We start from the raw sequence: 10,913 nt of genomic DNA, 5'->3' as shown, positions 1-10,913 counted from the left end.
TCGGGTGAAATACTGTAATTGTTCAACCTAAAACAACAGTGTCGCATGCTCACATGCATGCAAGGAATGAATGCACCTACAGTTAAAGTGCATGTGTAGGTTACTTGCGTGTGTCTACGCATGGGAACAGTGGCGGAAAGACAGGGAGGAGATAAGGGCATGGAGTGTGTGTGAGTGAGTGAGAGAAAGAGAGAGAGAGAGTGAGAGGGGGGGAGAGAGAGAGAAATGCATTTACTTAAACAGGATCAAGGAAGCAGAGGAGAGCGTCCATGTCTGGGAAGCAGGTTGGGAACCGACCATGTGAGGTGAGTCAAACACTCTTTGAAGAACTTCATTTCGAGTCTTGTAGAAATAAAACTGAAGATTAACCAAACACACACTCTACATTTTAAAAACTCGGATAGATAAAGACAAAGCTTCATGCAAGAAGTTACATCTGGTGTTGAGACCGTTAAGAACTCGTTGCTTAGTGATTGATTTATGTCTTGTTTGGTGCCGTTACACATTCACGTGTGACTGAGCATTTAGGTGGCTGGGTTAGTTCAAACACAAGTAAACTGCTCTATCACACAAGCACTGAGTGCATACTTTGCACGCCATATGCTTTATGAGCGCCAATGATTAGAACGTTATTGTTGCTGTCGGTTGTGGTTTTCGTTTCATTGCTCTTCATATTGGTCTCTTAGCTGCCTTTAATCAGGATTTAATGCTGGACATGGATGGTAATGTTGGACGGTCAGTTTAAACCACTTTGTTGGGTGTATGCAGCCATATGGAACAGCAGGCTGGGTTTTTTGGACTTTTCATGTAGCTGCTTTTCTTTATTTTTAAAAAATCTTTTCATTATGTCACTAATGACATAATGATAACTGTGCAGTTTTACAATATTAAAAATATACTTTTAACGATGTGCAAGTGATTCCGAGTCAGATTGTTTTTACTAGTTGTTTAATTTGTATTTAAATCACAGTTAAATCTTAACTAAAGTTCATCACTCTCTCTTGCTTATTTCTCACAGTCAGTCAAGATGTAGGTCAAACATGATGTGTGTAGCTGACTCGTATGATAATTAGCAATAATGTGGGAGTTGTTCTGGTGGTTCACGTTAATTTGATGTTTCTGAAACGATGTTACTGGTCTGCTGACAGAATCAATACATCCTGGATAAACTCATTGCATTGTACACAAATCATATAACTCTTACTCCTCAGATGTGACTTTGGCAAACGGCCACTTAACCTTGCTGCACGTCGTGGTTTTACTTTTCACATGTTGTTAAATTATATATCTATGTTGTTGGCCCACCTTGCGTCATTCAGGACCGGATGTTTTGCCACTGTTATCACACACTGTTGACTCATCTGCCTCACCAGCTAGACTAAATTTATTCCGTGATGACCAGTGTTGTGTGCAGATTTACTTCTATTTTGTGCTGCTAAATAGACATTTAATGTCAGACAGTCACCGCAGTAGAAGGCAGACGCATGTCTGATGACGCCGGTAGTTTTATTTTCTGCCTCTGCCTAGTACTATTTCTGCAATCTTCGTTTTATGTGAAGAAAATATGAGCATTATTTTTTTGCCACTACTCTTAGACTGTCTGGGAAGCCAGAAATTAATTATGCAATGAACTGTAAAATGATCTCAGGTCCTCGTTATGGTAATATAGTGTTGTGTTTCATCTGTTACCTTATGGCACATCAGCAACGAGACAAAATGAAAGCGGAGACTATCGTGGATCGTTTGGCTGTAAAGAGTCGGAGCAAATTTAATACAAGACTCACATAAAAGCAATTGAGCTCAGTTCTTGTGGCACCACATGAGAGCAGGAGGCTGACCAGGGGACACAGTTCAATAGAAACTGTCAATGCTAAGCAAACAAAGTCACCATGGAAATAAGTGTTTCCCCTCAGGGGAATCTACTGACGTTTTTAAAAGGCTTAGTACCTTGAATTCTCTGAATGGCCAGGTAGAGTTGAAACAATGTCTCTTTTAAATTAATTAACTTGTAGCTCAGGAAACACAAGGTAAAATCATCATTTAAGACAAGCTATTAAACTATTTTTTTTTTCATTGCAACCTCATGTGAAGTCAAAATTCACTGAACAAAGCGCTACACAAACGTGTAGTAAATGTTTCCAAAGTGTAAAAGTCAGACAAATAGATTCTGCTTTTACATTAAATGTCCATTTGTGCAATTATATTATTACCATGACATCAATATTTAATTTTATTTTAATATCATCAGTACCGGTTATTGTCAATACCAGTTTATCACAACACCTCCTGTTGTTTTCATTAAATAAACAAATGTTCATGCTACCTGATACTTCATGATGGGGGTTGTATTGACATCTTGTATTTGCACTTTATTATAATAACTGACTCGAGAGATTGATCAATGAAGTTTTGAGAAGATGCACTTTGTCTATCAAGAAAAAAAATCACATTTATGGCAACAGTGTATTTGTAATTAGAAATATCGAATTATACTTGCAGCAGCACGGCGCTGCAGTGGTTATTACTGTCGCCTCGCCGCAAGTAGGTCTGCGCTCTTATCACTGTAAACACTTCATATTATCATTTCCGCCGTCACAGCAGGGATGATATTATATTGGGAAACTCCTGAATAAGGTCAGGATCATGACACACATATACAAAAGGAAAGATAAGGCCGTTCCTGAATTGGCTGATATCAGACAGGACTGAACCCATGCAGGACAGTTCCTGCTAATCTTGGTAATCTATATTTACCTGTTAAGCCTACAATTTGCCATAATTATTCTTTCTTAGACATAAATGGGCAAACTGTTTGTCTTTGTTAAACATGCGTCATAAAGTCGGCGGTACTGATACACTGTTATCTGTATTAACTATAACCCTCTATCGAATATAGCTTGTGTGTCGTGCTCATGTTTGGATAGGGAGGTCATTTAATGTGACGACCGGCAGCAGCAGCAGCTGACAAACAAAGACAAAAAAACACACACAAAAAAAATTAAACTCTGTTATTTCATAGATATTATGATCAAGTACCTTCAGTGAAGTGATGATACTAATACTTTCTCTTTTGATAGAAACAGACATCACACAAACACCAATGTCTGGGGATCGATCTAGCAACCTCCTTGATTACAAGACAACCTCCACCACCTGAGCCACAGCAACCCCACAATGCAGTGCATTGTTTTCCTTTACTCATTTTACTTTTGCCCGATTCATTGAAGATACCCGCATGCCTTCAAGGAGTTATTTAAGCAGAGTTCTCAAAAATAAAATCAAGAGTACAATAAATAAAGCCTCTTAAATACACTGCCACTTAATGTCACTATCAGTCTGCTGTGGCCTCTGCTTGATGATCATCAAACCTTAATTAGATCACTTGTGAACTATTGATGCATGGAAAACATCATCTATTTTTTATGACAGCACATGGGGATGGCCTTACTGTAATAAGGAAGCAGATGAGCAAATTAAAACAACGTTCCCAAACATGCAGAAAGTTCAGGTCTTATCCATAGTCTCAGGAAATTAGTTAAGGCAGCACTACTTTATATATTTGTGCCTATTAATTAAGGTTCAATTCCAAATTGCTGACATGTAAAGCTTGGTTTAACAGGATGGATTGATATTATTAAACGATATTAACTGTTGCAGGAAATCAATTTAGCTTGTATATTAATGAAGTTGCCCTTTAAAGAAAGAAGTGAATTTATGGAGAAGTCTGACGATAAAAAAATAAAACAAATAGCTGAGCTTCCATGCGAGGCAAGACGGCTGGGGCTTGGAAATAGCACCTGACAGAAAAAATGCCACCAGTCTGGTGATACAGATGGATTATATTTTACTCATCGATACGTTCTGCTGTCTTTTTGAAAATTTTAAAAAAGCTTGTGAAGAGTGAAGATGCGACACATCTTGACACTCTAAAAATGTTTTTTTTTTTTTTTTTTTCAAAAAAAGCATAAGTGTGTAGTTGGACTGTGTCCAACTAGCGGGCTTAGATTTGTTTACTTTACTCCTTCAGCCGTGACCGCCTGCTTTATGGCTGTTTTTAAGATCTTGTCTCGAATTAGCCTGACACCGTTGCACAATATAGCACAGCCCACGCTTTAGCAAATACATTCTCTCTGTGGTAAATGTTCCGGTCTCCAAGGCACGACTCCCCAACTTCAACACATGTTTACACAAAGGCAAAGACATTCCCGTTAATCATCCAGGAACATTACTTGTTTCATGGATATGTGTACCTTCAGACTGGAAGATGGTCAAATTGGAAAGGAAACCATCGTTTATCCTGTATAAATGTGTCTAATTTATCTCTTATTTTGGCAATAAATGTAGTTGTATACATTCCATACAGATCTCTGTACCAGAGAGTCTTGTACATACTATTTCTATACATGCTGCGTGACCATTTTTGGTAATTTCACCCTAAAGCTACAATTAGACTACCTGTTAAATGTTAGGAGGAGGAACATGCTTTACTTTTGATGTACACAAATGATAAAATGTCATTCATATGGTGACTGTGACTTTCAAGTAATAGCTGTTGTTCTTTTTCTTCACCAGCGGAGAGTTTATTTAAGGCCAACAGCAGTGGCGCGTTGATAAGGGAGATGGCTGCTAAGTGCTTTCCACTCTGTGATCTGCTTCTGAACCTGACTGCCTTTATGCGCAGGAGCCATGGAAAGGATCGTCTGATAGTCTGGAAAGTGAACTGGCAGTAGTTGTGACATTTCCAGAGATAAAGTGGATGAGCCTGTTCAAACAGTTCCCACTGAACACTGCTTCAGCGAACTTGTGACTAAGGAGGAGGAGGAGGTCACCATGATCTCCACAGCTGTTCGCTGGCTATTCCTGGTGTCTTTTATCATTCTGACCATCGGTGGGAACGTGCTGGTTTGTTTGGCCGTGGGGCTCAGCCGTCGACTCTGGCGCATTGCGAACTGCTTCGTGGTGTCGCTGGCGGTGACAGATCTCTTGCTGGGCCTGCTGGTGCTGCCCTTGTCCGCCACTGTGGAGATACGTGGAAAATGGCCCTTCGGAGGAACCCTGTGTAACATCTACATCTCGATGGATGTCTTACTGTGTACAGCCTCCATCCTGACCCTGCTGGCTATCAGCGTCGACCGATACCTAGCCATTTCAGCTCCCCTGAGCTACTCCCGGAGAATTACCCCTCTGAGGGTGACACTGGCCATAATCGCCATCTGGGCCTTGTCACTGGCTGTGTCCTTTGTGCCCATCCACCTGGGCTGGAACACAGTGGACTACAGAGTGCAACACTTGGACTGGGGCATGGGCGATGAGGACAAGGAGGGACGCTACTGCCAGTTTGAATGGAATAACAACTATGTTCTTCTTTATGCATTTAGCTCATTTTACTTGCCTCTGCTGCTTATGTGTGGAATGTATCTTTGCATATTCAGAGTAGCACGAGAACAGGTCAGTGTTTATTTTCATCTCATAAAAAGGTCAAACTGCATCTGTCTGAGAATCCTATTTTGAAAGTCAAAATATGATTCCACATTAGTGCTCTGAATTTTAGTGGGAACAAACATTTGCAACAGATTTTAAATTAACATTCACAGAGACACGTTCACTTGTGCTTGAATTAAACAGACCAATGAGTAGACTCATCTCACATTCTGTGTCCGCTGGTTCTCTCGCCTTTCTTTTCAGGTGCGGCGTATCCGTGCTGCCATTCCATCATTTGCACGCACACCATCAACTGCAGCCATAGCCCGAGAACACAAAGCAACAGTGACCCTGGCAGCTGTACTGGGGGCCTTTGTCATCTGCTGGTTCCCTTACTTCACTTTCTTCGTCTGCATGGGCATAAAGCAAAAGAGAAACCCCCCTAATACGCTTCACTCCGTGGTCCTGTGGCTGGGCTATCTTAACTCAGCTCTTAATCCCATCCTGTATCCAGCCTTCAACAGGGATTTTCGCAGAGCCTACGCAGAGCTGCTTCGCTGCAGAGGACTGTCGCACAGAAAACTGCAGCTCACCCGTGTGTTTGTGCATGAACGTTTGACCTTTACTAACGGAAAAAGGGCTCCCCAACAGTCTGAGAAACACATAGACACGGTTAAGAAAGAACCTGAGGGGAAGAGCCTCACACTACAGCAGAGAAACGGTATCCCTGATGAGCCAACCTGAAATGCCACGGATGCTGTTGTTCCAATTCCGGACTCTAGACTGTCAGCTAAATGTTGTAAATTACAAACTTGCTCTATTACTCACAGCACCAGATTAGCTAACCATTAACAGTATCTGTTAGATGTTTAGTGTATACTGCCAACAATGTACATAACTTTTTCTGTCAGTGTACTGGATGTAAAACATGAAGCCCATGGCTTGGTGTGCGTTATTTATATAAATAATAATAATCAATGAAATTCACAGCTCTGAAATGTTTGTTAGATATATGTAAATAGCATACGGGAATGTCATTCAGCATAGATAGTATGCTGAGCATAGCTCCGTGGAACAAATAGATGACTCAGTAAGTTTTCCAGAAAGCTGCATGGAGACACGGGCGGTTAAAAGTTTGCAAATTGTTTATTTTCTGTCCCCTGAACGCTGCCAAAGAAAGTGAATAATTGACCAGCAAGTTGATTTGATATGTAAAATATGTGTATGTTTGACTTGTCCCAAGCAGGGTGATGTTAATGACTTTCTAAAAACCGATTAACTGCAACTGGACATCCAGGCAAATCACATAAAAATGTAAAAAAAAAAAATATATATCTATATATATATATATATATATATGCATAACTGCAGCACTGTCTAACCTTGTGAGTTATGATGAGGACAGGTTGCATTCGAAAAATGACATGATTTATATAGTGAAGCTGCTCCCACCAGGTCGGACTTATTTTTTGACACTTCTACTGCATCACAATACGAAATAAAATCTACATTCATGAAATGATCATTACAACTTTTCTTCCTCTGCACACTGTGTATGTTGCTAGAAATTTTTCTCATGCATAGACATAAACAGTTGAAATATACTGACACTGCAACCCACTGACTCTTGTGCTCGGTGGTGTAAGATGAGGATGAGAAAAGATCAGGGATTGTGGAGTCCAGCTGACAAATTGTGAAAGATAACTTTGAGATGCAAGATTGGGAAGAAAACACGCTGATAGATGTGATACCAGTTGCTTTTAATAATGTATAATGATAACAAATTATTCATTCAAAGGCAGAATTATTGTTAATATAATAACTCTCATTAAACCCATTTAATTCTATACACGTTTGCATAAGCTGTCAACATATTGTGGATACTAAGGTGTACTATACTCAATGAGGGATAATAGTATGCTTTATTTGGCACTTATAATGATGAATTTTAATGTCATCCATCCATGGAAATGTGCAGTTTTTTCAAGCATTGTTATGACCAGGACAAGACGAGCTGAGCGATAAAGTCTAATGTGAGCCTCGGCACTGGTGATGGTAGTTGAAGTAGATTGACACAGTAGGTTGAAACATGGAAATGGAAATGCATATTGGGGAGGAGCTGATGATTTCCCTCAACCTTGTAGAAGAGGGCATGCTGCTGAGGGAGAGACATTAGGTTTTCAAATATAGGTTTTAAAAAGCGGAAGCGGTCAAGCCAGCAGCTGCACAGTGACATATAAAATGGAAGTGATAAAAAAAATTATTAACTCTAGTTCAGAACAGGTGTAAAAAGCAGGAGCATTTATAGGTAGCATTAAACTCAACTCGCTTCTTTGAACTGACGTGGACCCATTTGTGATACTGTTCCCCGTCACATCTCACAGCACAGTAAAAAGGTCTCTCAGAGTTTGGTTCTTGCGTGTACAAAGACATGCATGTAAATAAGCTGCCTCTATAAAAACCTACTGGAATCCATCAGAGCAGTCTCCGTGGCTATATTTCCATATATGAAGGCTGACTTAGTGCAGAAATGGAAAGAGTAAAAGAAATGGTTTGTTTACAGGCTGCAGTGACAACTGTATAGTTAGAAATTACAGCGTGACTTCTTGGAATCTCTGTTGGTTGGCACAGTGACATCAATACTTCAAGTTGGTGGCAGCACATTATTGCAAACAACAAATGCTGCTGATTTTTTTTTTTACTTTGGACAGAGCCAAGTGAGCTGTTTCCACCCCTGCTTCTAGTCTTCATGTAAGATAAACTAATTGCGACACGGCTCCAACTTTACGGTTACCACACTAACATGAAAGTTATAATGATTTTCTCACTGAATTATCAGCAACTTAGCAAAAAAAGCACAATTCCAAACATGTTGAATTATTACTTTTGGAATTAAATATTCCACACGTGTACTGATGAATAAAATCTCCCACAGTAATTTCACTACCATGATGGGAATTAACATGAATGCCAAGAAAGTTTCACACGCCTTTATTACTCATCAAATGTCACCATAGTAAAATCTAATCAATATATTTTAAGTTTATATGTTTGCCTTCAGGTTGGAGCAACAAATATTGAAATTTAAGTTTTAGATTTGACTTTGGAAAGGTGGTTTTAATGTGGAATCATGTGCAGCTGAAAATAGATATATTTGAACCATGAACTGAGGACTGAGACACTTGTCATAACTTGTTGTATAATAATGAAAATACCTAATACCTAATTTTGCCAAAAAAAGATAAATAAATAAATTCATTATACATCTGTGCTCTTACTACAGATCATCGGTCCTTAAAATAACTATTGCTGCCAACCATGCAGCTTGCTGTTTAGCACTATTCAACAACAGAAGGATCATGATTAGTATTTTTTTTTTTTTGTATGTGAATGAATGCTCCTTTTCAAAAACATAAAGAATAAAGTGCTAGTTCAAAATATCATCACTCGGTTGCCAAAATTATAACACAGAATTATTAATTTGTCTCTAAGCTCTAAAAAGTGTCTACTTGCGTCAAAGGTACATGGTGATTTATGCATATCATCTATCATAGATATATTATTACACGTGTGTCAAAGTTTAGAAATGGAGGTTATGTAGGTATTAATAATAATACAAAGAAATCTCTGAATGCATCCAGGTCACATTCATAATGTTCCCTTTATGAGGCAACAGGCTCATTTAAACCTTATCAGCCTGAGTTCTGTGCATTTTTAAATGTTTGATAATAAATATTGTGCATATATAAAGGATATGGATATTTACCATCACTAGATAGATAAGTTACATGATAGTTGTTGTTATGGGAGCAAAAATCTGCCGATCAATAATGCTATAACTGATTAAAGAGCCTACATATCCATTATGGCTCCCGGCAGTGTACGTCATCATGTGTTTTATGAAAATGTATTGCTCGCTCTGAAGTGTGCTAATCAAATATTGTGTGTGTTTCATTATGTATAAGGCCTGGTGACCGCGCTACCTCCTGTGATCTGAAATGTTCAGTCTTTCATTATATATCTGTTTACTCTAACACAATCATTTCCGATGTCGCATCTCTGTTGAGCAAAGATAAATAAAACCCCACCTGCTGTACAATAGAGCATCACTGTTGTCTGAATGTCAATAATTCTGTTGTTATTGTTGGTGTGTGCCTGTGTACCGGGAGATTTGTCCAGGGTGTACCCTACCTCTCGCCCAGTGCCTGCTGGGATCGGATCCAGCCCGCCTGATAAGGATAAGTGGTTATGGGAAATGAATGGATGGGTGGATATGAACAGTTATTTATTTATGTTAATTGAGCACAGCCAATTGACCTAGATAGATATCGGTACCGTGTTTCAGAAAATAATACAACAGCTGGGACAGATTCTGTTTTTAGGATGGCCATTTCAGTTCATGATCTGGTTCCAAAGAAACACTAATGCATTTCTTTTTCACAGTACTGTATCTCACAGTAGAAGACAGTTATGATTTTGGCAGCAGTGTTGGTTATGCATATGAGTTTGATCTGGTTTGTGACAGGGAGCATGTTGAAGAAACAGATGGGGCGGTAAAGAAGGATGGGTAGAACAATACTTGCATAAAACAGCAGGAGGAGACGAGGGTCGACATCGTCCTTTGAGGTCATGGATAGTCTTTGATGCCTCCATTTCTGAATGTCTTTTTGTATGCTGGTTGAAGCCCAAGTTTGTGTATTTTCGAGGTATTTGAACCTTTTGTTTTCCTGATATTGAGATGAAAGTAGTTCACGCACACAACCCTGCAGTGCTAAGTTTTTTTTTGGTGAGTTCAGGTGATGTGGTTGTACTTACCTGAACAGCTTGCTGTCTGTCAGTGAGGGTGCGTTTGTGTGGAGGAGTTAAGTTGGTGTAACTTCCAGATCGCCAGGTGTCTTTGGAAGCTGAGCTATTGAAGGCTGAGCTGAGGTCCATAAAGAAGAAAAAGGTGCCTGGATAGTCTAGATACTGGGGGAGGAGGTGCACACTGTGCCCTTCTTTGTCCTGTAGGCAAATTGGAGGGGGTCCAGTTGGATGATGTGTTGCAGCAGCTTCTCCAGGCACCATTAATATGGATGTGAGGGCAACAGTAACGATTGAGTTCTGTGGATCTGGTTTTATGGGCACTGGGATTATTGTTGTGTTTTTTTTTTTTCAGTGGGTGGGTATTATGGTAGACAGATAGATAGGCCCTTGGCAGGGTGCCGTCAGGCTCTGGGGCCTTGCCTGACTCACACTAGCTAAGCTGGTGGTGTAACATCCTTTTTTGAGATGGGGGCCGGCTCAGTGGGGTCCAGTGGAGGGGGGGAGCTCTCAGCTCTTTGATGCATCCATCTGTGAAGTCCTGAGTGTGAAAGTGAGTGAAGAATGAGTCATTTGATGCTGATTGACTGTGTCTTTGTTCACATCCAGCCAGGGTTTTATCTGGAAAGCTTGTTTAATCTTCATGTTGCTCCAGTTTGTCCTTAAATTATTAAAGTTTTGTTTTAAGA

The 10,913-nt window shown here is 39.8% G+C and overlaps 1 protein-coding gene across 1 annotated transcript; it reads left to right on the top strand.

Annotated features, from left to right (window-relative positions):
* Positions 1 to 247: 247 nt before the first annotated feature.
* On the top strand, positions 248 to 9,502 carry hrh2b (histamine receptor H2b). Its single transcript, XM_019278132.2, has 3 exons — positions 248 to 305; positions 4,573 to 5,448; positions 5,686 to 9,502. The coding sequence occupies exons 2-3, from the start codon at positions 4,831 to 4,833 to the stop codon at positions 6,163 to 6,165; spliced, it is 1,098 nt and encodes a 365-aa protein (XP_019133677.1). The 5' UTR covers positions 248 to 305; positions 4,573 to 4,830; the 3' UTR covers positions 6,166 to 9,502.
* Positions 9,503 to 10,913: the final 1,411 nt, after the last annotated feature.

The sequence above is a fragment of the Larimichthys crocea genome, chromosome XXII (assembly GCF_000972845.2).
Source record: "Larimichthys crocea isolate SSNF chromosome XXII, L_crocea_2.0, whole genome shotgun sequence".
NCBI lineage: Eukaryota > Metazoa > Chordata > Actinopteri > Sciaenidae > Larimichthys > Larimichthys crocea.
Note: the sequence above shows the minus strand (reverse complement) of the source record. Positions and strands in the feature narration are given on the sequence as shown.

Excerpts from the sequence above, each read along its gene's own strand:
- hrh2b (XM_019278132.2), top strand. The coding sequence starts at position 4,831 with ATGATCTCCACAGCTGTTCGCTGGCTATTCCTGGTGTCTTTTATCATT. Across the intron at positions 5,449-5,685 it reads TCAGAGTAGCACGAGAACAG|GTGCGGCGTATCCGTGCTGC; the intron begins GTCAGTGTTTAT and ends CTTTCTTTTCAG.